We start from the raw sequence: 26,558 nt of genomic DNA on the forward strand, positions 1-26,558 counted from the left end.
ATTTCAGGTACGAAAAAGAAACGATTACTTTTTAAATATCCATATTTATTTTACAATGTTAACGTTAAACGTAGATGAAAATATATTCGAACGATTAATAACTATTTAGAGAATCGTTTCTTCTTCTTCTTCTCCTTCTGTGGAAATTCTAGTGGAGTTTCGTCCGTCTCGTTGGTCGCCCTCTTCTCGCCGATCTTTACGGATATTAAACTTTTATTTTTCTTACCGGAAAGGGCTTTGCTCCATTCAGTATCCGTACCTTTTATGGCGTATTGATCGAGATTCTCTTTCTTGAGTCTTTCGAGCTCAGCTTTCTGCTTGACTTTTAATGCCTGAAAGAGAATTGATTACAACGTGCAAGAGATCAGAATATTACAGAAACAAGAAATCAATGTTACTACGGAAAAATCTATACCTTGGCAGCCTCTTCCAATTCCTCTTGTAAACCGCGACCCTTTGATGGATCCAAAGTAATGTCGTTCTTTCTATCCGGCAGCAACATTTTACTTTCCACAAACGCTTCCGCTATGTCATTCAGATATTTCACAGATTTGCGAATAATTTTATTAAAGAGACCGAGCAATTGGGAAGAGGGTAGGCCTAGCTCTTCGCTGAGCTTGTCTACTGTCTTGTGCTGAAGACCTAGTCCCAAGAGAATAGCCTAACGACAAAAGAAATATTTGTTTATATTACTTATTAAAAGAAATATAACAGACAGTCTGAATCACGAATTATAAGACTTACAGCCTGTACAGGTGAGAAGTGCGAATCTCCCATTAGGTTTAAGAAATATAATTTACCAAGACTCGGTAATAAGTCCATTATTAAATGATAATCTGCCATGTTGTTGCTATACATTTCCAATCGTTTCAAGTCGTACGAGGTAAAGTAAACGTCCAGAGTATCCTTCGTCAGAGCTAGAATATTTACACAGATACTTACTAATGCTGCAGATTACTTGGGCAATGGTTTTGAATACTTACTTGTTGGTACTGTATTGATTGTACGATTAACAAGTACACTGAGAGCCAATGATGGTGAGAATGAATTGAAGGAATAAGATAATAAGCTGATGAAACGCCGACGGAAATCTCGCCAATATGATTCGAGCCAATCGGACTCATCCTTTTCTGGATTAAGTTTACTGAGCATTATGCAGGAATGTTCTCCTGTTATGTCATTCGTTGTTTGTCTAAATAATTGAAAATGAGGAATGGTAAAACGATAATAGTACATATTTTGGGTAGAACGTTCATAGTGTACCTTAAATAGACAGGAATGAATTTTGCTTTTTTCCAAAACTTTAACAGAGATTCCGTCAAGCCGAATGAGACTCCAATGTAATCCAAGTGCTCTGGTTTCCGTTCACTTAGTTTTGAAAGTAACGGTGGTAATGAAGCCCTCGGTTCTGCAATATTATTATTTGTTTAATTGCTTAATTAAACTTGGTCGTAAATAATAGGTAAACTTACCAATAGTCTCTTCCAATAGTCCAATGTCCTCATCCTGGACGTTTGTAATCTCAGGGTTTACTGAGATTTCCTCAGATGTCTCTTCAATGTTGGGAATATTTAATTCATAATACTGTCTTAGCAATTCCAGAGCACGGCTTCCGTATCCCATCTAAATAAATTTAGTGAGAGATACATTTATAAGTAATAAATTATCAAATGTTAAGATTTCTTATTTAAATATTAATTAGTGGATGATTAACGTACTCCATGGTAATCTGGATGAGTAGCAATACGAACAATTCTTGCACCAGCAAGAGTAGGAAAATCTTGATCCTGATATTGTTGGGCCATTGTCCAGGGTATCAAATCACCAGCTGCACGTCGACCTCGACCAAGTCCATCGACAATGGTGGCCTTACTGATCTCTCCCTCAAGACAAACCTAAAGAAAATAATTTTTCAGAATTAAATAACAAATTAGAATAGTTTTAGAGCACGAAATAATAGATGATAGATTTACTTACTTGAATGACTACTAATATCTCAGGTAGTGACTTCCTGTTCGGATCGACTGGTCCAAGTAAACAAAACAGATGATGTGCCGGAGCGTCAGACATCATTTGCAAGTCATTTGGAGTGTTCTGTAACCAATTACATAATACTTTACCAATATTTATTATCAAAATGATTATAGTTTAATAAATTTGGTCTTACTTTATAGTGAGAGGCGACGTACAGAGCCACAAGCCTTTGCAAGAATAATTCGGATGCCTTGTGATAAGAGAATAACGTGTCTCTACAAAATATTTTGGTAAACAATTTATTTGTTATTGACCACAATAATCATTGTATAATTTTTGTAAAAAAATATTTACCGGTTTATGTAGTATAATTGACAAGTGTCAGGCGGTGGACAACCAGACAATATTGGAGCCTGCGTAGCTGCATTTAAGCAAAGCAAATCGCACAGCCATTGCTCTACCGAATCGCCTGATTTATAACGGATTGATTCCTCAAGTGTCAATTCGTGCAGCTGCCGTCCCACGACTGCATTTTTTTCACTGTTCTTACTCGATTTTTCATGAGTATTTCCAGGTGACGTCTGCGAGCGCAATTGCTGGAGTAATTTTAATGAAAGCGATCGGCCGGTACCTTCGTATCTTTAAAAACGTTTCATGCTCGATTAATTACTTCCAATTGAAATGTAAATATTCCGAATATTAAACAAACTGCTCACCCATTAATTGTAGAAGCAAGGAAGACTAAATAGGGGCCGAGCATTGCCTTAACATATGGCAAAGGAATTGCAGCTGCTTCATCAATAACTAACAACTCCGCTTGACTTAGTTTATGTACATCAGTAGGATGAATATACTTGAAATTAGAAACAAGGAATATTTATTTGTTTCTTTATTACTTATGTAAGAAGAGATAAACCAAAAAATGTAATAAGCATAAAATTGTATGAGTACCTGAATAGTTTGTCTGTGATCCCTAAAGATATTTACACGAACAGTAGCTTTATTAAATTCGGGATTAGTAGACTGTACTAATCCATAATCCAAATGTTCCTGATAAGCCAAAGCATCAAACCCTAAATTCGAAAAGAAAAGATTGTATACAATTTATGTGAGCAGTGCAAAGAATAGTAATATAGTGTATTCAAATATTACCTTTAAAAACAAACTCAAAGAATGTGTTAAGATTTTCAGGACTTGGACTCGATATATAAATATTTGAATATCCAAAAGCCACCGCCGCAGCAACAGCAAGCCCCATAGTTGCTGATTTTCCTCTACCTCGAGCAGCAGTTAAGGATACTGTAGACCTTAAAGTCTTCTCTGAGATAGTTTCAATAAATTTGAGGAGAGCTTTTGCCTATAGTAAAATAACAATTCGTTTGATTTGGGTTTTATATTAGATGCTTCTTAAGTGCATACCTGGTCGACGGTTTTGCAACAATTGATAAGGGCAGAAACCGGTTGGGTATCCCGTAGACTCTCCTTCAGAGAGATAAGTTCTTGCTGCTCCTCAGTAGCACCAGCTTTAGGAAGAGGTTCAATTTTCAAATTTTGTGATGACAATGGTAAAACTCTCAACTGATCGTCTACTACAAGACACCTATTGCAAGATGCTAGAGATAAGAGGAATCTCTCATTAAATCTACACACTACATCTCGATGGGCCTCTGTTCTGAATCTCTGATGCACATCCATGCTCATAGTGTACAGTTGTTTAAGAGAGTTCATGGATTGGAGTAAAAGGATCACAAGACCACCACCTTCGACAGTCTCTATTGTCCTGGCAAGTAAATTTGGGGTCAGTGCTTCAAAATCCTGACAGGACAAGTATTTAGTTGTTAGAGAAGGCATTTAATATAATGATATGACTTTATTAGTTTTGCTTTATTACCTGTAGTACACACATGCCATAGGTATTACCCAGAATTTTGTGTGTTTCATTGTAGTAACAGTAACGAATATTTGTAGAAACAACGAATAACTCAAATGGATCGTCCTCGTTAACGTCTAATTTACCAGACTTTACTTTTCGCTGGAGCGACTTCATTTTCTTTTTACGGTGACTGCTGAAGCCCAGCTCCTTTTTATAGCACCAGAGAACTGATGGACGAGCCTTTACCACAGACTTTGAAAGCATGTGATGTAGTATAACAACCTGTCAATATGAAAGAACAAGTTAATAAATAGTAAGCAAGACTTTATACTAATTAACTTCGTGCCCACTGTAATTGCCACAATCAATACTGTAGAAACAAATTAGTATTCGTCTGCAGATTAACAAAATATTAGTTAATAAGTATTAAATCTTTTAAATACAGTACAAATTAAATGTATACCTATTTATGCAATAAATATAAAAATAACCTAAACACCGTAACCTGTACTGCGATCAAATTTTAGAATTTCTGTCAAAATTTAAAATGTCTTCGTTTACCTGATCTCTCGCTTTTTCTCCCACGACGACAAACATTGTCCTATGACCGGCGATAACACCATTCTCAATTAAAACCCTTACACGGTTATCTATTTTCTTACGAACCATTTTTACTGAACAGACCGCGTGCTTATCTTATGGCTGCTTATGGCCCTTATGAACACATGCATGGAATCGAGCGAATCCACGAAAAATCCGAAAAACGTTGCATTGTAATAAGAGAGCCTTCTGAAAAGCTATGTTGGAGTCGCAAGTTCAAAACTTTATTGAAAGAGGAGTTAGAAATAAATATTAAGACGAGTAAATTATGAATGAATTACTATTTTTCTTTTACAAAAAATATCATTTATATCTAAATATTTTTATTTCTTTAAATTATTTGGTATGCTATACTGTTTTTCATGACAAAACTTAGGTGTGAGAACACATGCAGAAGACGTTATACCTATATTAGCTTTATTACTGGAAAGAATAGCTTGCTATAAGTTCGGGGATTCGCAGAAAATGTATGTATGAACGATAAAATAATAATAATAAGAGCAATTAATTTAATTAACTTCAAAGTAACATCAAATAGACCCTCCACATAACAAGAAAACTGATTTATAAAAGGATGATAAACTAAATAAAGTAGTACAGCGTCAATAAGTCTCGACAGTATACTGTTGAATAAATGAAATTAATAAATAACTTATTATTTAAAAATGTCACCAGCCCCTAAGATTCAATTATACAATTTTTCGAGTAAGTATGTGTTCCTGATATACTAAATACATAGTCACAGTATGAAAAAAGTAAATAGAAATCAAAGTAGCCAAGGATATTGATCAAATAATGCATCGTAAAACCGGTACATATACATACGAGTCCCTATTATTATGTTGCGTCCTAAATTATTTACAAATAATAATAGTCTTCGATAGAAAACCAATGAGAGTTTCTTAATTTATGAAACTTCTCATACAAAGACTATGGATTTTATAATGAACTGTGAATCATATCCGATGAGACATTCTTATTTTAGTGTATTTATACGAAGACTAATGGATTAATCGTTGATAATGCGACGATATTTTCGGTTTGGAGGAAAAACTTCCTCCTCTTCATCACCTTCAGCAGTTAAAAATGGATCGTCGTAGGCGTAACTTGGAGCCCACTTCAATAGGAGTTTTTCGAAGAACTCCTCCAGGTTTCTTGCTTCCTGGTAAACCAGTGACTCCACCTTGAATTTGATAAAATTATGCTTAAACTCTGGTCTTCTTCGTTGAACACTTTTTATATTAAACTGCTGATTAAACTTACTGGATTGTACGTAAAGGCATTTTTGAACATGAGACGTATGTCGGACATTACTTGTCTTAAATCTGTGTAATGATTGGGATGATCTGGTGTCAATTTATCTCTAATGATATCTAGGGCAATTGGTTTCTTGATTATACGGTGGTATTCTACCATCTGCAAAGATATAGCACAATTATTTAATACTTCCTACTTTGGAAAGGTGAAAGATAATGTTAAAAATTAGTAATTTTGTATTAACTTACATCAGGACTAACTACTTCGCGGAACGGGAGGCTCTGCTCGTATTGACAATATAGTTCTAGAACAATCCTCTGAGCAATTCTCAGTTCTCTAGGAGTCATGCAGTTTGGCCTTTTTTCAAGAGGAGGATCTTCAGAACAATCCAGGACATTTGTACATAGCATGCACTGCCAAGTTTCACTCTCACTGTAAATTACCATAAAGTAAAATATCTAGCATCATATACATACATATCATAAGGACTTACTCTGGGAATGATTTGAGCTTTGGAATATGACAGTACAAGTGGAAGACCTTAGGACACTTATCGCAGCATAATACTGCATCCCCACCATCCATACAGACTGCACACCAATCTTCATTTGGATCATCTTTTGGCATGCACGCGCCAGGATTCTTTGAATTATCTATTGCGAATATAGCCAAAAAAGTCACGAGTAGTGCAATTTACTTTTTCAACAGTAGATGCGTACAAGTATGTTGACAATAAAAAATTTCTTAATATCTTACCGGAGGTATTGTCACCTAGAGAATTAACACCTTCATCGGTTGAGCTGTCGACTTGACTGCCGTCCAGCTGATTCCTTTGTGCCTCAGGAATAACGACTATTCCATTACTGTCTAATTTCGCAATAGTCAGCATGAGATCGTTCAATGATTTCTGACAAAACTTATCTAAACTCTTCTCGGTGTCGTCAGTTTTCGAAGAAACAGGACTTGGTGTTTTTGGTACAGATGAACTGACAGTGTGACCTACAGAGGAACCCGAAGACTGGCCAGCATTCTCCGTGGGATTTCCTGGTGCCTTTTGCGTGTGGTTCTGATTTTTTAGAGTTATCTTATATGCGTCGTTAGCTGGGGCTGCCATGGTTGTAGTAGCCGGTGCTGTGGGTCTTATAGAATAATACGATGGTACACAAGGGTTCTGCGGTATATGCCATCGCGCTTGTTGCTGCTGTATTGAGAAACTAGGATGTTGTGTGAATGATGAACCTGGTGCTGACTGCATCCGGACTCCTGGTTGATAAGACGGTGCCCGCTGTGGATTTGATGCAGGATACCTATAACTAGGAGGTGGTCTGTACGGTAGAGATGGTACCCCTGCACGGAACGGTGTAGGATTGTGTGCCAGGAGTCCGCGAAGACTAGCATTCTGCGAAAGATGGTCTAGGTGAAGTTGTTGATGAGGATGCGTAGAGGATGTCACTTGTTGCTGGCATCCTGGCATGCCTCGTAACTGAAGAGGCTGTTGCTGCTGCTGCGAACGACTCATGTTTAAGGTGTATGGTACTCGTTGAGTTTGGGTTTGTGGGGATGATCTTGATGGGAGTCCATGCTGGGAGTAATGACCCATATGTGGTTGCTGCTGAATGTAGAGAGGATGCTGATATTGTGGAAGGGTTCCTTGCTGTGTCGTTGGAACAAGAGCTGGAATTGTATCAGTAACTGGCGTGGGTAAAGAAGACTTCGGATCCTGATCATTGAATGAAATTGATGAAGTATTTGGTCCAGATGAAGGTGATACAGAAGGATATACCCTTCCATCAACTACAACTGCTCCGATGGATGAAACGACTGAAAAATATATTAATATAAATCAATGCAATTCATTTTTAATAAGTCTTAGGTCTTTACCTTTTATTAAATCCGGCACTTTTTCTAAGCACAAATGTATTCTAACAGGAATCTCAGGATTTGGAATATCAGCTCTTCTACTTTTTATTCGTTGCAAATGTCCTGTAACAGATCTAAATTTGGAAATGTCAGTCATTTACATGTATATTAGAATAATAGAATAGAATTTAACACTAGATTTACCAGACCAGTCATTTTGACTGGTCGTGCAATTTCAATTCAAAATTCCTACTACATATATCATTTGATTTCAGAAATGATGTTATGACTTTTGTAGCTATAAGTAGAGAATACATTTTATAAACTTAATGTTATTTTATATACATTAGTAACAAATATAATTTTTGTTATTGAAATTTATACCAGTACCAGTCAAAATGAATAAATAGATGGTAAATCTAGTGTTAATGAATTTATATGGACTTCACTTACTTTTTACTATAAAGTAACGCCATGTCTGACCCCTTCTCTAAAGCATTGGTTACAAATTGTATGCAATGATCTGTTAATTTAGACAACTGATCAAGAGCTACTTTTTTTTCATTCAGCGTATTCTGTTTTTGATCACAAACCTCATTCAATCTCATTACTAATTGTTTACCTCTTGTATTAATTGCATTTGTTAATCTGTGGCAGATAAATAAATGATTACGTCATTGTAACTTTTAACCAGTATTAAAAATACTTACTGAACCACCATTTGTGTAATATCTTGAACAAGGCTTTTCTTTTTTTCCAAAATCAAAATCTGCCGATCCTCAATCACTTTCATAGCGCTTTTTAGTAAAACTCTCTTGTAACTAAAGATAATAGAAAACTATTCTCAAACTGTGTCTTTCTTAAGCAAACATGGAGTTCAAGCTTATATACTGATACGATACTTAACCTAACTTCTTTCAATAATGTTGAAACAGAAGTGCGTGTTTCCAAAGCTATTTCATGAATGAATTTGTATTTGTGATCTCTATGGTCTGTCAATTGACAGTCTCTACATGTCAATCTATCACATGTTTGACAGAACAGTGTTAATTGTTCTTGTTGGTGAACGGTACAAAATAAGTAGCCAGTTTGTTTCTTAGGATTTTTCTTTCCATTTTCTTCATCAACAGCAACTTCATTCTTAGGTTTTATAGTGTGATCTTTTGTTATTTTTAATCTCTGATGAGCCTGTCAATTTTAAAAGTGGATAGATGAAAAGTTGTTTCTGTGCAACTTTGTCAGAAAAAATATAATTTTTTTCAAGTTTAAATATATAGTCTTACCATTACACAGTTTTGACATATAAATTCTTCACACTCGACACACCAACTTGTGGCAGTAGCGTCATCATGACAACTTGTACATTTCTTCTCATCTTCATCTTTCTCCTCCTCAATAATCAACTCATCCTCACCAAGTTTTGCAAGGAACTTATTTTCAATAAGATTCTCTGCATGGCTTGTTACATTGCAAATGTGACACACAATAACATGGCTCTCCACTGGAAACATATTAAATCATTTAAGAACTCTAAACAACTATAAAACCCTTTAAAAAATATTCCAATTCATTATTGACAAAATCAGAATGACCTTAGGAAGACATTCTTAATAATATGCTATACAAACTGTCATCAAAATAATTTATATAAATGGTCAGACTTCAATTTTATCGTAATAATATTAAGATATACAGTATACTAACGAACAACGTCGACATCAACTGAAGTATTGTGATCACTAAGCTTATTTGTAATACAGCCAGAGCAAGCAGCGTGAAGGCACTCCAAAAGTTTAGGATCATCAATAGCACCGAAATTCTTCCCACAAAATACACATTTAGATAAAAACGAACGCAGCTCAGTATCCTGGCTATCCGTAGTACATTCTATTCTTTGCTCCAGCTCTTCTTCATTCGAGGTTGTCTGAAGTTGACACTGTTGAACTTCCTTTGATCCATTTAAATCGGGTGGCTCGATTTTCACTGTGGCGAGGAGGGGTTCTGACGACTTCTGTTCTGTCTTCTCCATTTCTTAAAATAAGGATATAAGAATCCTATTAATTTACAAAATTATTGATAACTGAACATCAGATAGGTTAGCCGCCATCCCGCTTTCCTTTTACAAAATTCAAGTCTGCTTTCTCTGACTTTCACCAATATCGGAAACAAGAGGAAAGTTTAAGCCATGTTTACATGTATCGACTAGAGTTGCAGCTGTTAATTATATGAGAATTGTTGTGTTATAGATTTACTTTAAATTATATTTTGTATTTTGTTTGACTTTTATTACTTATTAATTAATTATATGAGCTTAATTATTATCTTTCTACTCTAGACCAATGTCCATTTTTCCAAAGCCCATTCTACAATGGGACGTGGCGGTAGACATTTTTGTAGTTGCTGCTATAAGGGTCCAGTCACATGTGCAACTCTCGACTAATAACACAGCATGAATTCCTCTGGACCTGTTATACCATTGGTCGACAGTCTGCGTACTAACGCGCGTTGGACCAGTGTGAATAGGCTCTAAGCCGTGTTTCTGCCGAACGCAACCTATAGCAACGCCTATAGATCCGTTCGTTCGTGCAAGCATTTTTACGTGTCCGAAGATGACAGGTGTGTTCGAAAATGAACCGAGGACGCAGAGTATCAGGTGTGTTTGCTTTTGCAGGACTGTGTCTACTGAATGCAGCCAGTAATGGTTTGACAGTTTTTCAATAATGGTTATTAGCCAGCTGGACCAAAATAGTTTATTATTCATTTATATTGTTTGATAGTTCCTTCCTTTGCATTTAATATAAAATATTGTTGTAAAAATGACGGATGCTACAAGTATTAGACTCTTAACATTAAATTGTTGGTAAGTAAAAATAATTAGGAATTCTATCCATTTATAATGTTGATACCAAGAATTGTTGATTTCTTATATGATTGTTTAAAATTTTATTTTCGCACAGGGGAATTCCATACATATCAAAAAATAGATCAGCTAGAATGAATGCTATTGCAGAAAAATTAGCCGATGGTGAATATGATATTGTATGCCTTCAAGAAGTATGGTCCGTGGATGATTTTAAAATGTTAAAAGCCAAAGCACAAGAGTGTCTACCATATTCTCATTACTTTTACAGGTAATCCATTGTCAAACTATCCATATCAATATCATAGAATTTAATATTAAGTATTTTAATAAATATTAATTTCTTTTCAGTGGAGTTTTAGGTTCTGGAATTTGTATACTTTCTCGTTATCAAATTCAAGATGTAATGTTTCACAGATGGCCACTTAATGGTTACGTCCACAAAATCCACCATGGGGACTGGTTTGGTGGTAAAGGCATAGGGCTCTGCAGACTTAAAATAAAAAACATTAAAGTTAATATTTATGTTGCACATGTATGTTTCATATGAATACTCTCTTTATATTTTTTAATATTCATAATCAAGCTAACAAAATATTTTCATTCAGCTTCATGCAGAATACGATAGAGAGAATGATGAGTACACTGCCCATAGAGTCCTTCAGGCTTTCGACACAGCTCAGTTCATTAGAATGACCAAGGGTGGTTCGGATGTTGTAATTCTAGGAGGAGATTTAAATACAGAGCCACAAGATCTCGCTTATAGAATAATATGTGGTATAGGAGAATTAACGGATGCCTGTACAAATTCATCTTGCTTCAATCAAGGAACAAACGAATGTGCTACGAACAGTTACACAGGTTCTAATTTTGCCAGAAAGAAGCCTGAGGGTCATAGAATAGATCACATTCTTTACTTAGGCTCATCTCGCTACAAGGTATATCACCAAAATCGATATAAATGAAAATAACAATTCCTCAAATTTTGATTTTAACTCAGGTGGAAGTGACAGACTTCAAGCAACCATTTCCAAATCGTGTTCCTGGGAAGAATTTTAGTTACTCCGATCATGAGGCTATAGCAGCGACTTTAAAGATGACCAAAGGACACTACGAGGTACAAGAGGTTGACGTCCGTGATTCTTTAAAGGAGGCCTTGGTAATTTGCGAGGCCGCCCTGGTTAGCATACATCGACGACGAATGTGGTACTTGTTGCTAAGTCTATTTTTATTGATACTGCTCATATTGCCTTTACTACTGCACCTTTTACTGGACCAAAACTCTATAGCCGTTACTATAGCATTGAATGTACTTCGATTTCTCCTAACTGCTGTTCTCTGTTACACACTCTTCATGAGTTCTATATGGAATAACGTCGAGAAAAATTCACTGAAAGCGGGTTATCTCGCAATGGAAATGCACCTGGTGCAACTAAACAGGAACTTAGCCAACACATAACTCTTAGTTAAACCAATTATCAATTAAACGCAACAGGACCGATCTCTCTAATACTTAATGTCAGATGATTCGACGAGACGGCAACTCATTAAATAATTTCTAAGCTGTTTTTTTGAAACTTAAAGTAAAAAATTCGGACGTCAATTTAATTATGATAATAGCTTGGAGTCAATGTTACCAGTAACATGAAGTTACAATCAATCATATTAGCTCCCGTTAGCAACAGTATTCGTGTATATTTTTCTCTACACTGCTCCACATTAAATTATCTTCAGAATATTCATTCCGAAATAGTTGTAAATATTCTGCTCAATTCGACAATAAGATCACTTATATCCTCTGTGATGCACTTTCAAATAACATTGCGCCAATGAAGAAAATCACAAATTCTAAATATTAAAGAGGAGTGACAAAACATTTTCGTATACAGCTCAAGGAGGAATGAGAAAACAAAAAGAAAAGATCAGCTTAACGGGAAAATAGAAAACAAGAATATATATATATATATGTGTATATACACACATATATATATATGTATATATGTATATCTAAAGAAACCAGAAGTCTGAAATATTTTTTCATCGTGTAATGTAGATTTGTAAAATCCGTAGAATTTTCATGAGCCAGGAAAAAGTGATATATAAGATAAGAGGAGCATATTTCCGCTTCGCTGTGCTTAAACGCGGTGATTATTATAATAATTGAACGTACGTACACTAAGAGCGAACAATTACAACAATTGAAAATTGCTAAAACGAGTGCGTCTTTATACAATACTGTAATAATAATTATAATAGTAATCATATAATATATTGTATGTATATTGCCACGATTATATCGGATCACCGATGACACGTAATGTATTAATAATAATAATATTGCCAACAATGAATTGCCCTAGCGAGTTTCACTTAAGGTTAAATATCGTATATATTAATCCTATGTATATGAATTCAATATTTGTATATATATATATATAAAGACCTTCGAGCTGATATACATATATATAATATATATAAGCAATCATTCAAGTTACCTTTCCAAGGATCTGATCCCTAATATATCAATAAATAAATATTGTATACAATAATAATTGACTATGCGAAATGTTGCTCCCGCCGGACGATACGTTATATATGTATAATCGTGTGTGGATATTATATATTTTCCTTATGTGTATATATATTTATTTCACTTCACACTTCAGGTGCGATGGAATTCGCATCGTTTTACGTCCCGAAGATTTTCCTCGTAATGAAATAATCATCGCTTTTTCCCCTTTCTTACTCTAATAAATGAATGGCGTCCCAGCGGAAAATGGCTCTTTATTGCTGTTTCTGCTTGTCCTTTTTCGTTAATATATTTCTCGTCTTTGCATTACCTTCGTTTCAATTGGCCCAGGCACTCTTTGGTTTTTTGTTTATTCCCATTATGGCAACTGTTCTACGTAATTCTTCGGGACGAGTCCGGTTTTTCCGTTCAATGTACCTTCCAACCAACCTGGCTCCAACGAAGGTTTTACTGCAATGATGAATACAATAAAAATAGAATCTGTATAACTTTAGTTTACTTCACTGAGGTGAATAATATTTTATTTTATTTTCCTTACCATTCGTTATGATTTGGTTTGGTTCGAATGACAGCTCTCCATCATTTTCTGCCATACAGGCGTAGAGAGTTCTTACTCTCCTGATATTAGAATATATGATTATAATTAATTAATTAATATAACAATTGAAACATGATACTATTGATACTACTCACCAGATTCCTGGCATTTGACCAGGACTCGACCTACCACTACTAGGCGAAGTGTTCACTCTGTTCAATAATAAATAAGACAGAAAATAATATATTATCATATTAAATTTAATCAACGCTTAAAATCCTTAACTTACATTGATAGCGGTGGATTTGTTCTGGCAGGATATCCTGATGGATAATGTATTCCCATCATAGATCCACGTTTTTGCTTAATCGGCAAATCCGAAGTGAAGGGATGTGGGTCGGAGGCAACCGATTCGCTGGAACTGCTGGTGTTCCCTCCTCCAGCAGTAACTATAATTAAAAAATCGATACAAATTAACCATTTCAATTTAAAGAGATCCGTCATATGGTTGGAGATTATTGGAGTGCCTACCTTTATCTGAGGAATGATACATAAAATTGGCATTGGTTAACTTTCCCGACCGACCCGCTCTAGTGTCGGCGTAGTGAGGAGCACGATGAGAAGAATGCTCCATATCCTTGTAGTCACCATTTTTTCTGTCGTCCAAGGAACTCGGTCCTACCACGGAAACAGGTGCATCGTGGTAAGATCGAGTGACCAGCTAAAAAAAGGATTGGTTAACATTCATTCTGCTTTATTAAAAAAATGTTGTTTGTGTCTTCTAGCATAACGGAAGAAGACTTACGTGAGCGTAGGAGGCTGGAATGGCTCCATGGGATGAAAATCTTGCCATAAGACTAGTGCCATTGCCAGTAGCATCTGTCAATTCACTACTCATAGGTTTCACTGTGGAAATAGGAACCGTAGGAAGTAGTTGCGATGGAGGAGGTGGTCCGCGTGCTATCCTCTCGCAGTTATCAATAAGAATCTCAACGACGATGTTATAGAACTTGATATCCATTATTGACGCCACCGTCTCTTCTTCTGGACGTAGTAATGTTGGTCCGAAGCAGACAGCTAGGTTGCCAACGGTCATCAAGTTCTTATCGCTCTTCTTGGCCACGCTGGAACAGCAGCATTGATATTATTTGAAACAATATTAAAGATCGTTGAAGAGGACGTAACAGGCTGGATCCTTGCTTGATCTTACTTGCGAAGATGATTGATGAGCAGAAGAAGCATGTTAAAGTTCGGTTTAGGCAGTCGATAGACGAGCATATGGATATCGCTGATCCTTGTCTCCTTAGTCTCTTGCTCTGTGAGAATTCAGACAGACAACATTCATGTACACGCTTTTAATCGTGCAACTCGGCGAGCTTCTACAGGGAGTAAAATTCGGCCATTCCAAGCGCATCCCAGTGGACTTAGTAGGTAATAGCAATACGCACTGGCGGCTGCGATGAAGCTGCTGTAGAAGCGGAATGTCATCAGCGGCTCGGTGAGGGTCCTGAGGTACGTCTTCAAAGCGCTCGTAATCGTCTTGCTCTCCCACTCGAACCGGTCCTCCAGGCTGAGTTTCTCGAATTTCCTGCGGTCTAAGCCCATCGCCAGAAGCTTGTTAACTTTTGACGTCACGCCTACCACACGATACAAGCCCTGCTCCTCCAATCCTGAAAAATACATAAATCCAGATTTAATTTCAAAAAGTCTTGACGATCAATAGAATTGATCATCCCTTTGTCTAAATTTATAAGTAAATTAAAAAACCTACCACGATCCTCCAGTGCTGTGATACACTTAGAGACAAATGCAAATCCTGTCTCGTCGAGAAGCGTTTCCTCAGATTTCACAGAAGGACCTTGCATGGCGTAGGTCTACCGGGTAGATATGAAAATTGTTGTAAAAATTAATAATTATTAATTATTTATACAAATTTCGACTTACTGGCTCTTTTCCGTCCATAGCATCCATCCAAAGTTTACGATCCTTATCAGACAGCGCTTGGAATGTATAAGTGATACCTGGCCTGTAAAATTCAAGTAAACTAATTGATAAGAATATTCAATAACTTATAAAAAGTTTGTTAGCTATACAAACTGTGCACATACTTATCCACTGCCGTGATATCAAAGCAGAATCTTTTCTCAATAGTATCAGACATTCGTCTAACGCATGATGCAAGTCGTAACGTTTCTTTACTACTCTATAAAAGGAAATAGAATAATTCTATAATGACAATTAAATAACTATTTATAATTGAAATTAGATTTTATACTTACGAATTTTCCTGTCAATTGATTGTAAGGTATCATTGTAAATTCCTTTTTGTCTTTTTGATATGTACAATATTGCTTGTTCCATGTTGTACCAAAGGCTTCTGCAATTTAAATGTAAAAAAAAAAAACATACATAGCAATGAAATCAAGAAATACACAAACTATAAAATTATAGTAATAATAATATTACAATTTCAACAATGACAAAATATGACAAACTTACTCTTTTCCATTAAAAACAAATATCCCTCACAAGTATTTGACTTGTTTATTCCAGTCTCCACAGCGGACTAAACATTCATACAAGTAAAATTAAATTAAATTATTGACAGTTACTTATTATTATTGTGATAAGTGAAAAATATTAGAGTTAACGAGTATGAGTTATTTCCAATGGATCAAAAAGATACTAAAATAACTATTCAAAGCTCTGCTACTAGCCTCAATTTTTATTTTTATTGATGATTAGCTGCTGATGCTCAGCTAGGTATTAGAGAAGGAGAAATAAAAAAAATAAAGTATTGCAGTATAATAATGAAAAGTTAAAACTGTCCAATTAAATTGAAAAAATTAAGAGAAAGGCTGATAAAAAAAGACGTACCTTCTTCATGTCCTTCATTTTATTCATAAGCGACTCGGTTTTATCCCGCGTGGCAAGAAAATTCTCTCTAGTCTTGCGAACACACACACACACGGTAGAGACAAAGAGGAATAAAAAAAAAGTCGAGAATTAGTCAAGCATCACATATTGTCATGCTGGTGTTATCGTCTACTATTCGATTAATCACAGCAATCAATCATTAATTCATCATTACTTTGAAATAATCGAATGGGTCAGTAAAAACTGAACGCGATTAGTAATTGATGTCCAAATCACAGAACTTTTGTTTTTCAAAATAGATGAAAATGTAGAACAAAGTCAGTGGATAAAATCATTGGATCAGCGGACAAGTCTTTTTATCTTAGATATATGTAATTATGTTTCAAATAGATTGTTGTCTGTGAGCATACTAACTTTTTGTATTTTTAACTGCAATTCCGTCATGTATGGTTTGAAGTCCTTGGCTACTTCGTGGCCCTGGTGGTAGAAAGTCAACCAACCAAACATAAAGCCCAGTAACTGAAAATTAATAGTGTAAACAGAAATATTAATTTGCATATGAATAACTCACGATTGTTTCAGGATAATATTAATTTACTGTACAAATAGAAAACCCATACCGTTTCGACGAATTCGAATTTCTTGCGTTCCTGTACCTCTTGCAGTAAAAAGACATACTCCAAACTGGCTTGACAAAAAAACCGCTCAGCCATTTCCAAAGTGGCATCGGCCTAAAAAAAAGTAATTTAGTATAAAATTTTATAAAAATTTTACAACTGTAATAAAAAGAAAATTGACCTCATGAAGAACATTGTCTTGCTTCTTCGTAGATAAATTCAAGTGTCGCTCTTGTGTCTGACAAAATTTAATTGTCTGTTTCTCAAATTTTTTTTTACCCTCCTGAAAAAATTCAAACAACATATAAATGTCACAAATTTTATATTGTACTGATTCTTACCTTTACACCTCCGATATGTTCTTTGCGAAAATTCTCTAGCGGCAATATAATCTGATCGTAAGCACGTTCAAGCTGAAAGAGAGAAAACTTTTTTGAAAAAATTTCACACAAGATTGTCAAAATCTGTGAAACTAATAGAACTTCACGCGTGAGAATAAGTGCTAAGATAAATTTTATACAGACAAAATTCTCTATGCTAATATTTTCGTATGTTAAGGTAAATGTTATCTTTAAAAAATTTCAAAACTAGGATAGTCTATAAATTTATGTTTAATTATTTTGTGTGTGTGTGTGTGTGTAACGTGCTCCTAATTCTTATTGGATATATTAATAATTCAATGTAAAAATATACCAGTAACATATTCTTTTGCTATTTATGATTATTTATAAACTATTTACAAAGAATACTTATGGAGCATTTTATTTGAAATTTAATTCTCTAAGGAAATTACTGATATACGGAGAAGTATGAAAACCTTTTATAAATTCTTAATTATAAACGAACTCGCATGCAAAAACTGTAATACTTGCGCGTCCTAGTAGGCCCGCTACAAAAAAAATAGCATTACCATATATTCAGAATTTTCCGAATAGAGAAAACGTGGAACAGTCGATCAAATTTAGATTAAGATTCTGTACCCTTTTAATAGGAATGAATATTTCACATCTTAAATGTGTATTACGTTTTATATGAATTTGTAGAATGTAACCTCTTTTAAAGAAATACCACTGCAGAGATTCAAAAGAGATTGTGATTAGGAAGATGCTTTACCATCCTATCACGTTCGTCCTCGATGGCTGCAATAAGTTTACCAAATTCCTTAAGACTTTGCGATATGTCAGTTTCCTCCTCAGTTTGTGTTTCCCCAATGCATTCAAAGCTAAAATTTTGTAACGTCTTTGAAAAAGTCCTCTGAGCTCTGGACAAATCTAAAACAATAATGTTAAAAATATCTTTAGAATCTGACACATCAATATGAACATAAGAGTACTGAGATAATAAAATTATAATATATAATTCCAGAAATGATAAAGGAAGCTCAAAACTTCTGCGATATAAAACGTAATGTAGGTCTAAGAGAATTTTTAATTAAATCATATAATAACCAGAGAAATTTTTTGAAGTACTTCAAATGCTTGTGAGAAAAGGAAGTGCTCCAAAAAATGTATATATAAATCTTTCATCGCACACTCCAAAAATATGTTTCTGCAATATATACTGATCCTTTTGGAGCATTGTGCAGCAAACCATAGAAAATGACACAAGGAATCTCTAGAATTAAACTTACTTTTGGCAGCAAGAAGGAGATCCTTGACCTCCTTGATAAGTCGTTTGATCTGCTGGCTAGTCTTTTCAAGTTCTCGTTCGTGATAATGCAGATTCTCGCGGAAGTATGGACTATCCGTGAGGCAGTCAGTGAACTCGAGTGGTTTGAGACCAACACCCATTATTTCAATCAAAGCTGACAATCAAATTTCGACAAAGAGCATCCACGTCTTAAGGCAACTAAAAGCCGGAGATGAACTTAAATATGACGAAGTGAATAAAATCGACCTGATTGCATCGGACGAATGCTCAGACTTTCCAGCGTAACTGTGGTTGAAGAATATTGGGCCTTGAGGATAAAACGAATGTCAACAAGACGACAATTATCTCCGTTAACGCCAATCAGTGACGAAAATATACGTCTTCGAGATCTCACCGACTGCATTGGACCACGAAACATGTATGCCAATTCCTACTAGACGAGCAACATCTTTATGTCTTCGTAGCCTGATTATAGAGGATAGGATTTGTTGCATTTGTTGGACAATTTTCATATCAAAAGACAGTTTATTTCTATATGTTCTATGAATCGTGTTAATACAAATGATATAACCACGGCGCGGAATGACCGTATACATATGTATATTTAATGTGTAATAATTTTGATATCCTTAATATATATATTTTAGAGGAGTTTTGAGCATAATTTAGCAGGATGCCGAAGAAGAAGACAGGACAAAGACGTAAAGCTGAGAAACAGAAGCTCAGGCAGAAGGAAATTCGTACTGCGAAGGAACAACTGGATCTTGCAAAGTTTCCTTGTAATGCAGTGATGGTGAGATATTTGACCTTTTAATTTATATGGTTATATTATGTATGTGTATTTTCCTTCAGGAATGTGATAAGTGCAACAAGAAACAAAAAAGTAGAGCCTTCTGTTATTTCTGTCAAAGTGTACAGCGTCTACCAATTTGTGCTCATTGTGGGAAAGTTAAATGCATGCTGAAGACAGGAGATTGTGTTGTGAGACATGCTGGAGTTTTTACAACTGGTCTTGGTATGGTGGTAAGTATATTCATTTTGTTATATTTTCTTATATATTTCAGAATACTTTGATATTTATGCATGCCTAAAGCATTTTAAATTCATTAAATTATTTTTCCAATCTAGGGTGCCATATGTGATCATTGTGAAGCTTGGATATGTCATGGTCGTAGATGTTTGACAGGCCATGCATGTACCTGTCCTTTGATGGATGCAGTTTGTCAGGAATGTGAACGAGGTGTTTGGGACCATGGAGGAAGAATATTTAAATGTTCCTTCTGTGATTGTTTCCTTTGTGAAGATGATCAGTTTGAGCATCAAGCTTCTTGTCAAGTATTGGAATCAGAGAGTTTCAAGTGTAAGTTATCAGAATATTAGATATAGTTTTTAACCTAGCAGATAATCATAATTTTCTATTTAGGCCAATCATGCAACAGACTTGGCCAGTATTCCTGCCTACGTTGCAAGACATGTTATTGTGAAGATCATGTGCGTAGAAAGGGCTTCAAATATGAAAAAAATAAACCTATTCCATGTCCTAAGTGTGGCTATGAAACTTCTCAGACGAAGGATCTCAGCATGTCCAGTGAGTTAGAGTTTTATAAATAAAACGATGATATATGTTATAATCTTTTTTTAGACATTAGTTAATTTAATCTTGTATTTGACAGCAAGAAATCACAAGTTTGGTAGACAAAATCAAGGTGGTCCCTACGAATCAGACGAAGAAACTGATGGCTATAGTTATTATGGTAAATTTTATAAGAAATTTTTAATATAAATTAAAAGATATGTATATTTTACTATTATTTTATTGTTATTCAATTAGGTAATGTGGGCAGTAGTTATGGAGCAGAAGCGGCAGATGATGATGACGACGACGATGAAGAAGAGGATGAGAGCTCTGACGAAGAAGATGAGGAGAGTTCTACTGAAGAAAAAGATATTAAAACTTCATAAAAGTTTAACACAAAAAAGTCCAGATCACCATTCTCACTGTTGGATATCATTCAGGGATATTTGGTGTAAGGTTCTGTTTGATGAAATGTTGCAAAAATATATAAAAATGAACGGTAGATATAAGAGAGCTGCATTATCACTTTCTCCATGAAATTTTATACTTCGTACACAATGAAAACTTAAAAAACGATTGACACGTTTAAAATGTTCTTGTTGAATCACACGCGAGACGTGGTATACTCTGCTGGAAAGGAGAAAGTATGTGAGCCATGAGCACTGACACTTGGTAGAAATCCTGCATTGGGAATTATGTTCCAAGAGAGTGTTAACGTCACATTTTTATTCCCCCTAAAAAATAAAAAGCAGGTTAATATAAGTATCAAAGAAGTGCTACATCCTTACATTTTATTAAAATGGTTAACCAACCTGAGACCATTGCCGTCATCCCAGAAGTAATACTTCGTATTCATATTCTTGAAATCAAGCACTGCATTGTCACCACGTAATACAATTTTATCCCATAGTACTACTTGATTTATTTCATTTGTTTCTGTTCTGTACTCTGCAGTCAGGTACAGGAACAGTTGTTTTACATTCCAGTTGAATAGTGGACTGAGATGTATGCTTTTGTAAGGAAATTATCAAACGTGTATTATAAGTGTATATATTATCTAAAAAGAATATGATCTAATTTGATAATTTAGTAGAAAAGGATATCAGTCTGTAAGTCAAAGGTCAAAAAACCAAGATCATTCTTCTCTCTAGATGCACTGTAGTCTGGTACGTTCTTTCTGAAAATCAAAAACCAATATAAATAATATTGAAACTTATTAATTAATAGCAAAATAAAATATATTAATAAATTTCAAGTTTTATTTTTAATCGCAATGATTTTTCGCAGCTTTTTCATTCTAATTCAAAGAATATTAATATGCCCAACAGACGCTAGAATAACCTATTTAAAATTCTAAAGTCTGGACAGTTTATGCTGAGAAATCATCCAACTTTTGTTATAGAAATTAAAAATAATGGTATATATATTGATTAAAAACTTACACAACAACTTTTACAGTATTTAATGTTGCATTCGCTCTATAATCGATGAAAACTGTCGACAGGAAGCAGCAGAACGTAAGGCAAGCAGATACGCTCAGGGTGTACGCCAAAATGGCATTTGCACGTGTTAAAACGGTGTGCATTTTCTTTGACGATTATGGAAAGTTTGTTAAAAATATATTTGAAAAATGCCGATTTTTTGGTTAATCAAGGATCAACTGACAACTCGCAATACCATTTTCTATCACAACGTCAGCGCAATCAACGTGTGACAATTTTACCGGCTGTTCCTAAAAGATGTACTTGTACACAGTATGTGTTCATAAAGCTGATGAGACGCAATTTGCCACGTAGCAAGTATCAAAAAGGGTAAGAAATATAACAGGAATGAGAATACGAGCACTATCTAGGACATTCATCATCAATGAAATAACCTATTGAGCTATAATGTATATAATATACACTGTAAATTCAGCGTGTAAATAATAACAATGGACTCACAATACAGGTTGTTATGAAACAAATTTAAATAAACGCTCAAAATTTGCTAATTTTTATATTTTTCAGAATTATCCATCCTATCAAGTATTTGAGAGACTATCTGGTGAGAGTTAAATCTAGTTTCTTTTAATTGATTAGTGTATATTTATTTTGTAATTATTATTAGCACTGTATAATTAAAATATTTATTACAGGAGCGCGATATAAGACCAGATGGTCGTCAGTTTCTACGAGTACGTCCTATGAGTGTTAATGTACGCTCCATAACACAAGCGGACAGTTCCTCAATTTTTAAAATAGGAAACACAACAGTTGTCTGTGGAATCAAAGCAGTACGTTTTTGGAAGTTATGAAAAATGTCTTACTCCAATTTACTTATTGCTGTTTTATAACTTAGGAACTGGCAGAACCAAAAGTTGAAACTCCAGATTGTGGCTATATCATTCCAAATGTGGAACTACCTCCTCTGTGTTCTCCAAAATTTCGGCCAGGACCACCAAGCGATCAAGCTCAGATTTCCTCAAAGATAGTGGAAACAGTATTTTTGAATTCTGGAGTATTAGATCCAAGAAATCTATGCATTTCAAAGAACAAACTGGTCTGGGTTCTTTATTGTGATTTAATCTGTATCGATTACGACGGCTCTGTTATGGATGCTTGTGTTGGAGCTCTAATGGCTGCTTTAAAAACCCGTAAGATATTTATCCATTATAATAATTCCTAAAATCATTTTAAGATTAGATACTATTTTTTATTTCTTACATTTCTAGTTACTCTTCCTGAAGTAGAGCACAATCCTGATACTGGTGCCATCATTGTTCATCCATCAAAACGATTGAGTGTTCCCTTAAAAGGTGCTCCTGTGTGTACTACATTTGCATTATTTGAAGAGTAAGTATAATTTTTAATTATAGAATTAGAAAACAGTAATTTAATTACTTATATACTATTTTAGCCAGTTATTAATTCCCGATCCGACAGAAGAAGAAGAAAGTCTTGCATTGGCAAGATTATCTCTAGTGATCGATGGAGAAGAACTATGTGGTGTATACAAAGCTGGTAAGTACATTAATATTCTCACTTATTTTAAATTTTGATTTTATTAGTATTTTTATAATTCTAGATATACCTTGTATAGTGCTTTACTATGTAGAACATATACAATATAATAAATAGTCTGTTATAATCAGTACACCTAAGTAGAAAGGAATACAAGTAGAATACTATACTTGTAAGTTCTCCTTTAAAGGGACAGTACGAAAAGTATTATTTTTCATAGGAGGGATCCCAATATCCCAAGAAGTCCTTATGAAGAGTCTCTCACAATCAAAGAAACGGGCAGAACTCGTAAGGAAATTAATAGATACAGCAATATCATCAACTTGACCGTAAACGTTGAATACGTACACAAAGTCTGTAGCAGAAACACCAACACTCACTCACGTAAGATTATATCAATCATTTGTATAAGAATAAAGCTTAACCTTGTGGACAAAAGAATTCCTTTCTCTTTATCCTCATTGAGATCCATGGAATAGATAAAGACTTGAAAATGATTATCTGGCAGGAAAAATAATTCACACTAATAGAGACATGTTTTCTTCATAATGCGTAAGAATTCCTCTTGAGAAATTTCACCGTCACCATCACGATCCGCCTCGTCAATCATCTCCTGGAGTTCCTCATCAGTGAGATTTTCTCCAAGCTCTCGAGCGACTCTTTTCAAATTCCTAAAGGAGATTTTTCCAGTATCATCATCATCAAAAAGACGAAATGCCTTTAGGATCTCTTCCTTTGAATCTTTCTCAGCCATCTTTACAGACATTAGATTTGTAAATTCTTCAAACGAGAGCTTGCCCAATCCATCGGGATCTACATCAGCAATCAATTTCTTAATCTCTTCTTTCTTTGGCTCAAATCCTAAAGCACGAATGGCAACCTTCAATTCCTTGGTTGCAATTTTGCCTGTCCCATCTGGATCGAATAGATCGAAAGCTTCCTTTATGTCAGCCTTTTGCTCTTCAGTAAGCTCAAATTTTGGAGTACTCTTCTTACGAGTGCCAGAACCAATCTGCTTCTTGTAAGTGGATGCCTGTAAGTAATATTTATCTATCAAAGGCAAATAATGTGACAACAAAAATATATAAGACTATTCCTAAAAATCATAAATGAAGTATAACTTCATGTTCAATAAAATAACAACATAGTAGGCAAAAATAACAATAGGTAAAGAGTAGAGTCTCTAAATAATCCATTATGTATTACTTGCCATGCTTAATTATTTCCACAAGGATCTTTATAACCACTTAATTGTATGATACTGTGTTTTCTGTAAACAAGACAACAAGATATTACTGGTTGACGCGCGCCGTTACTAAGGAAGCCAGATTTTCATTTAGAATCGATAAACGGCATGTCCAAATACTTCCACAAATAGCAAGGTACCTATAAGAAATCGATTGTTAGTCAAGAAAAAACATAAGAATGATCTAAGAAAAATAAATCCTCGATTTCGGAAATTACTGAAGTTTCATTCAAAACGAAGTAGATAGTTTTTTACATTCATTATCAGATCCATTCGTTGTCGCTCACGTTATATTTAATATGGAATCTTTTAAACGTCCATACATTTTCATACAAATTATACAATAAATATGTTACAGTGTTTACCGATCTGATAGGAATAAACAGAGAAATATGATATATTTCTAGCAGTTGTGCTTTGCACAATATACTGATATTCTTTTCATGACTTTCAGAACACATCTTAGTATCTTATGGCGGCTGCATGACAGTTACTTTGCGGTACATCGTTAACAACTAATAAAGACATAATTCTGCATTTGCCTGCCACTCTATACATTTATTAATTAAATATGGTAAGTTAAGAGTAATAAATAACAAATTCTCATAATTTTAATATAAAAATTAAACGTTGAAATTACTATTTATACATTTTTGCTTTGTCACTATCAAACGTGAAAACTTTGATTTATTTGTATAATGTGCATTATGTGTTAGATACATTGTGTTTACAATATTAAACCAATTGCACTTGTTTGTGTAAAATGATTAAATTGATTATTTAAATTTAATCTAAAAATCAGTTTCCAATATAAATATAAGATTTTTGGTTATGGTTTTATCATAATGTATATTCTATGTGTGAATGCACATGCATTTTGAAATGGAGTTGCATAAATTAAATGTTTAATGTTTTTATTAATACAATATCTATTTTTTCTAGTTTCGTAATCAGTACGACAGTGATGTAACTGTATGGAGTCCTCAGGGACGTCTTCATCAGGTTGAATATGCCATGGAAGCTGTGAAATTAGGTTCAGCAACCTTAGGCTTAAAAAACAAGACTCATGCTGTATTAATTGCATTAAAAAGAGCAACTTCTGAGCTCTCAGCTTATCAAAAGAAGATCATTCCCATAGATAAGCATATGGGAATCACGATCTCTGGTCTTACTGCTGATGCCAGGATGCTCAGGTACATTCCTACAATACAAAAATTAATTTAATATTTAACATAAATCACAATTCCATTTATTTTTAGTCGTTATATGCGTACGGAGTGTCTGAATTACAAGTACTCGCACGATGATGTACTTCCAGTGAGCCGTTTAATAGCTGCCCTGGGAAATAAGATGCAAACGTGTACACAGCGCTATGATAGGCGTCCTTATGGAGTGGGTCTACTCGTTGCTGGATATGATGTAAGAATCTAATGGAAATTGAATAGTCATTAGCATAATTCGAAATTTGATTTTTTACTTATCTTTCAGGATCAAGGTCCACATATTTATCAAACTTGCCCATCAGCAAATTATTTCGACTGCAAAGCAATGGCGATGGGTGCTAGATCTCAAAGTGCTCGCACATACTTAGAGAAACATTTAAATGAGTTTGCTAATTGTGAGCTAAATGAACTTGTGAAACATGGTCTTAGAGCTTTGTTGGATACTTTGCCCAATGAGGATGCTCTTACGATCAAGGTAACCTTACTTAATATTAATTAGAAATTTTAATTGATTGACAATTGCATTGCGTATCAGCACCAAAATCTCTAATCTTATTCACAGAACGTATCTATTGCGATAGTTGGAAAGGGTACGGAATTCACGATCTTGGACGAGACTGCAACTGCTGATTATTTGTGGGATATGGAAGGTGAGGAAGAGCGAGGTAGACCTACTGAGCCTGATGTGGAGCAAGACAATCGACCTCCCCAAGTACCACCTCCAGATGAAGGTCCCCGTGATCCTATTCCAGCCGTCGCCATGGATACTGAGTAAATCAGTACTTGAAATCATTTCTACAATATACGTTATAATAAAGTACTTGCTTTTGCTTAAATATCGTGTATGCTTTTCACTTAACCTTCCATATTATTGT

At 34.8% G+C, this 26,558-nt stretch overlaps 9 protein-coding genes across 16 annotated transcripts; 4 read left to right on the forward strand and 5 right to left on the reverse strand.

Annotated features, from left to right (window-relative positions):
* Positions 1-24: 24 nt before the first annotated feature.
* On the reverse strand, positions 25-4,606 carry LOC107268529 (RNA cytidine acetyltransferase). 3 transcript variants are annotated; one of them, XM_015741391.2, is made up of 17 exons: positions 4,409-4,516; positions 3,866-4,129; positions 3,394-3,789; positions 3,127-3,331; positions 2,926-3,047; positions 2,691-2,827; positions 2,329-2,613; positions 2,168-2,249; positions 1,978-2,094; positions 1,719-1,895; positions 1,473-1,623; positions 1,264-1,408; positions 984-1,192; positions 745-917; positions 416-661; positions 260-332; positions 25-194 (listed from the first exon to the last, which is right to left on the reverse strand). In XM_015741391.2, the coding sequence occupies exons 1-17, from the start codon at positions 4,514-4,516 to the stop codon at positions 106-108; spliced, it is 2,979 nt and encodes a 992-aa protein (XP_015596877.1). In that variant the 3' UTR covers positions 25-105. The 3 variants fall into 3 exon arrangements, with proteins under 3 accessions (XP_015596877.1, XP_024941592.1, XP_015596876.1); XM_025085824.1 differs by having other exon boundaries at positions 25-332; positions 3,394-3,754; positions 4,409-4,606; XM_015741390.2 differs by having other exon boundaries at positions 25-332; positions 4,409-4,540.
* Positions 4,607-4,933: 327 nt separating this feature from the next.
* Positions 4,934-9,731, reverse strand: LOC107268530 (E3 ubiquitin-protein ligase TRIM33). Its single transcript, XM_015741392.2, has 11 exons — positions 9,269-9,731; positions 8,848-9,065; positions 8,472-8,752; positions 8,275-8,385; positions 8,018-8,212; positions 7,586-7,698; positions 6,461-7,525; positions 6,198-6,357; positions 5,953-6,136; positions 5,711-5,863; positions 4,934-5,630 (listed from the first exon to the last, which is right to left on the reverse strand). Exons 1-11 carry the CDS (start codon positions 9,591-9,593, stop codon positions 5,457-5,459), a joined length of 2,979 nt encoding a protein of 992 aa, XP_015596878.1. The 5' UTR covers positions 9,594-9,731; the 3' UTR covers positions 4,934-5,456.
* A 507-nt stretch (positions 9,732-10,238) lies between these two features.
* LOC107268495 (putative neutral sphingomyelinase) lies at positions 10,239-12,779 on the forward strand. The gene is made up of 5 exons (XM_015741318.2): positions 10,239-10,424; positions 10,522-10,695; positions 10,776-10,959; positions 11,033-11,362; positions 11,425-12,779. Exons 1-5 carry the CDS (start codon positions 10,381-10,383, stop codon positions 11,881-11,883), a joined length of 1,191 nt encoding a protein of 396 aa, XP_015596804.1. The 5' UTR covers positions 10,239-10,380; the 3' UTR covers positions 11,884-12,779.
* A 527-nt stretch (positions 12,780-13,306) lies between these two features.
* LOC107268493 (rho GTPase-activating protein 26) lies at positions 13,307-19,049 on the reverse strand. 3 transcript variants are annotated; one of them, XM_015741316.2, is made up of 21 exons: positions 18,910-19,049; positions 18,617-18,834; positions 18,100-18,257; positions 17,328-17,399; positions 17,168-17,269; positions 16,990-17,100; positions 16,784-16,888; positions 16,370-16,441; positions 15,992-16,058; positions 15,772-15,869; positions 15,601-15,695; positions 15,437-15,518; positions 15,264-15,366; positions 14,941-15,162; positions 14,703-14,808; positions 14,298-14,616; positions 14,024-14,213; positions 13,782-13,941; positions 13,648-13,704; positions 13,493-13,572; positions 13,313-13,404 (listed from the first exon to the last, which is right to left on the reverse strand). In XM_015741316.2, exons 2-21 carry the CDS (start codon positions 18,774-18,776, stop codon positions 13,313-13,315), a joined length of 2,451 nt encoding a protein of 816 aa, XP_015596802.1. In that variant the 5' UTR covers positions 18,777-18,834; positions 18,910-19,049. The 3 variants fall into 3 exon arrangements, with proteins under 3 accessions (XP_015596801.1, XP_015596803.1, XP_015596802.1); XM_015741315.2 differs by lacking the exon at positions 18,910-19,049 and having other exon boundaries at positions 13,307-13,404; positions 18,617-18,776; XM_015741317.2 differs by lacking the exon at positions 16,370-16,441 and having other exon boundaries at positions 13,307-13,404; positions 18,617-19,049.
* Positions 19,050-19,164: 115 nt separating this feature from the next.
* Positions 19,165-20,954, forward strand: LOC107268498 (zinc finger protein 330 homolog). 2 transcript variants are annotated; one of them, XM_025085844.1, is made up of 6 exons: positions 19,165-19,429; positions 19,489-19,659; positions 19,765-19,996; positions 20,060-20,224; positions 20,314-20,390; positions 20,468-20,954. In XM_025085844.1, the coding sequence occupies exons 1-6, from the start codon at positions 19,310-19,312 to the stop codon at positions 20,747-20,749; spliced, it is 1,047 nt and encodes a 348-aa protein (XP_024941612.1). In that variant the 5' UTR covers positions 19,165-19,309; the 3' UTR covers positions 20,750-20,954. The 2 variants fall into 2 exon arrangements, with proteins under 2 accessions (XP_024941612.1, XP_015596809.1); XM_015741323.2 differs by having other exon boundaries at positions 19,173-19,429; positions 20,310-20,390; positions 20,468-20,714.
* Positions 20,732-21,921, reverse strand: LOC107268501 (signal peptidase complex subunit 3). Its single transcript, XM_015741328.2, has 4 exons — positions 21,655-21,921; positions 21,316-21,389; positions 21,025-21,217; positions 20,732-20,946 (listed from the first exon to the last, which is right to left on the reverse strand). The coding sequence occupies exons 1-4, from the start codon at positions 21,795-21,797 to the stop codon at positions 20,817-20,819; spliced, it is 540 nt and encodes a 179-aa protein (XP_015596814.1). The 5' UTR covers positions 21,798-21,921; the 3' UTR covers positions 20,732-20,816.
* A 49-nt stretch (positions 21,922-21,970) lies between these two features.
* LOC107268499 (exosome complex component RRP43) lies at positions 21,971-23,655 on the forward strand. 3 transcript variants are annotated; one of them, XM_015741324.2, is made up of 7 exons: positions 21,971-22,023; positions 22,222-22,258; positions 22,350-22,487; positions 22,553-22,847; positions 22,926-23,046; positions 23,111-23,214; positions 23,435-23,655. In XM_015741324.2, exons 1-7 carry the CDS (start codon positions 21,986-21,988, stop codon positions 23,539-23,541), a joined length of 840 nt encoding a protein of 279 aa, XP_015596810.1. In that variant the 5' UTR covers positions 21,971-21,985; the 3' UTR covers positions 23,542-23,655. The 3 variants fall into 3 exon arrangements, with proteins under 3 accessions (XP_015596810.1, XP_015596812.1, XP_015596811.1); XM_015741326.2 differs by having other exon boundaries at positions 23,279-23,652; XM_015741325.2 differs by lacking the exon at positions 21,971-22,023 and adding an exon at positions 22,036-22,162.
* LOC107268503 (caltractin) lies at positions 23,638-24,838 on the reverse strand. The gene is made up of 3 exons (XM_015741329.2): positions 24,716-24,838; positions 24,425-24,600; positions 23,638-24,247 (listed from the first exon to the last, which is right to left on the reverse strand). The coding sequence occupies exons 2-3, from the start codon at positions 24,425-24,427 to the stop codon at positions 23,738-23,740; spliced, it is 513 nt and encodes a 170-aa protein (XP_015596815.1). The 5' UTR covers positions 24,428-24,600; positions 24,716-24,838; the 3' UTR covers positions 23,638-23,737.
* Positions 24,839-24,908: 70 nt separating this feature from the next.
* LOC107268500 (proteasome subunit alpha type-1) lies at positions 24,909-26,519 on the forward strand. Its single transcript, XM_015741327.2, has 5 exons — positions 24,909-25,034; positions 25,403-25,653; positions 25,720-25,879; positions 25,949-26,158; positions 26,246-26,519. The coding sequence occupies exons 1-5, from the start codon at positions 25,032-25,034 to the stop codon at positions 26,456-26,458; spliced, it is 837 nt and encodes a 278-aa protein (XP_015596813.1). The 5' UTR covers positions 24,909-25,031; the 3' UTR covers positions 26,459-26,519.
* Positions 26,520-26,558: the final 39 nt, after the last annotated feature.

This window comes from Cephus cinctus, unplaced genomic scaffold (assembly GCF_000341935.2).
Source record: "Cephus cinctus unplaced genomic scaffold, Ccin1 Ccin1_scaffold0564, whole genome shotgun sequence".
Lineage (NCBI taxonomy): Eukaryota > Metazoa > Arthropoda > Insecta > Hymenoptera > Cephidae > Cephus > Cephus cinctus.

What these genes read in the sequence shown, in the direction of transcription:
- LOC107268529 (XM_015741390.2), bottom strand. Translation starts at nt 4,516, where the DNA reads ATGGTTCGTAAGAAAATAGATAACCGTGTAAGGGTTTTAATTGAGAAT. An exon ending in GAGAAAAAGCGAGAGATCAG is followed by an intron (nt 4,130 to 4,408) that starts GTAAACGAAGAC and finishes TCATATTGACAG; the next exon opens with GTTGTTATACTACATCACAT. An exon ending in CTCATCCAGATTACCATGGA is followed by an intron (nt 1,624 to 1,718) that starts GTACGTTAATCA and finishes AAATTTATTTAG; the next exon opens with ATGGGATACGGAAGCCGTGC.
- LOC107268530 (XM_015741392.2), bottom strand. Translation starts at nt 9,593, where the DNA reads ATGGAGAAGACAGAACAGAAGTCGTCAGAACCCCTCCTCGCCACAGTG. An exon ending in ATTACACAAATGGTGGTTCA is followed by an intron (nt 8,213 to 8,274) that starts GTAAGTATTTTT and finishes TATCTGCCACAG; the next exon opens with ATTAACAAATGCAATTAATA. An exon ending in AGTGCCGGATTTAATAAAAG is followed by an intron (nt 7,526 to 7,585) that starts GTAAAGACCTAA and finishes TATATTTTTCAG; the next exon opens with TCGTTTCATCCATCGGAGCA.
- LOC107268495 (XM_015741318.2), top strand. Translation starts at nt 10,381, where the DNA reads ATGACGGATGCTACAAGTATTAGACTCTTAACATTAAATTGTTG. An exon ending in TTAATATTTATGTTGCACAT is followed by an intron (nt 10,960 to 11,032) that starts GTATGTTTCATA and finishes ATTTTCATTCAG; the next exon opens with CTTCATGCAGAATACGATAG. An exon ending in TAGGCTCATCTCGCTACAAG is followed by an intron (nt 11,363 to 11,424) that starts GTATATCACCAA and finishes ATTTTAACTCAG; the next exon opens with GTGGAAGTGACAGACTTCAA.
- LOC107268493 (XM_015741315.2), bottom strand. Translation starts at nt 18,776, where the DNA reads ATGGGTGTTGGTCTCAAACCACTCGAGTTCACTGACTGCCTCACGGAT. An exon ending in TTTGTTTTTAATGGAAAAGA is followed by an intron (nt 15,870 to 15,991) that starts GTAAGTTTGTCA and finishes TTTAAATTGCAG; the next exon opens with AAGCCTTTGGTACAACATGG. An exon ending in CAGCTTCATCGCAGCCGCCA is followed by an intron (nt 14,809 to 14,940) that starts GTGCGTATTGCT and finishes GAATTCTCACAG; the next exon opens with AGCAAGAGACTAAGGAGACA.
- LOC107268498 (XM_025085844.1), top strand. Translation starts at nt 19,310, where the DNA reads ATGCCGAAGAAGAAGACAGGACAAAGACGTAAAGCTGAGAAACAGAAG. An exon ending in TTCCTTGTAATGCAGTGATG is followed by an intron (nt 19,430 to 19,488) that starts GTGAGATATTTG and finishes ATTTTCCTTCAG; the next exon opens with GAATGTGATAAGTGCAACAA. An exon ending in TGATGGCTATAGTTATTATG is followed by an intron (nt 20,391 to 20,467) that starts GTAAATTTTATA and finishes TTATTCAATTAG; the next exon opens with GTAATGTGGGCAGTAGTTAT.
- LOC107268501 (XM_015741328.2), bottom strand. Translation starts at nt 21,797, where the DNA reads ATGCACACCGTTTTAACACGTGCAAATGCCATTTTGGCGTACACCCTG. An exon ending in AATACTGTAAAAGTTGTTGT is followed by an intron (nt 21,390 to 21,654) that starts GTAAGTTTTTAA and finishes TTTGATTTTCAG; the next exon opens with AAAGAACGTACCAGACTACA. An exon ending in GATGACGGCAATGGTCTCAG is followed by an intron (nt 20,947 to 21,024) that starts GTTGGTTAACCA and finishes TTTATTTTTTAG; the next exon opens with GGGGAATAAAAATGTGACGT.
- LOC107268499 (XM_015741324.2), top strand. Translation starts at nt 21,986, where the DNA reads ATGAGACGCAATTTGCCACGTAGCAAGTATCAAAAAGG. An exon ending in AGTATTTGAGAGACTATCTG is followed by an intron (nt 22,259 to 22,349) that starts GTGAGAGTTAAA and finishes TATTTATTACAG; the next exon opens with GAGCGCGATATAAGACCAGA. An exon ending in ATGTGGTGTATACAAAGCTG is followed by an intron (nt 23,215 to 23,434) that starts GTAAGTACATTA and finishes TATTTTTCATAG; the next exon opens with GAGGGATCCCAATATCCCAA.
- LOC107268500 (XM_015741327.2), top strand. An exon ending in GCTGATGCCAGGATGCTCAG is followed by an intron (nt 25,654 to 25,719) that starts GTACATTCCTAC and finishes ATTTATTTTTAG; the next exon opens with TCGTTATATGCGTACGGAGT. An exon ending in AGGATGCTCTTACGATCAAG is followed by an intron (nt 26,159 to 26,245) that starts GTAACCTTACTT and finishes TCTTATTCACAG; the next exon opens with AACGTATCTATTGCGATAGT.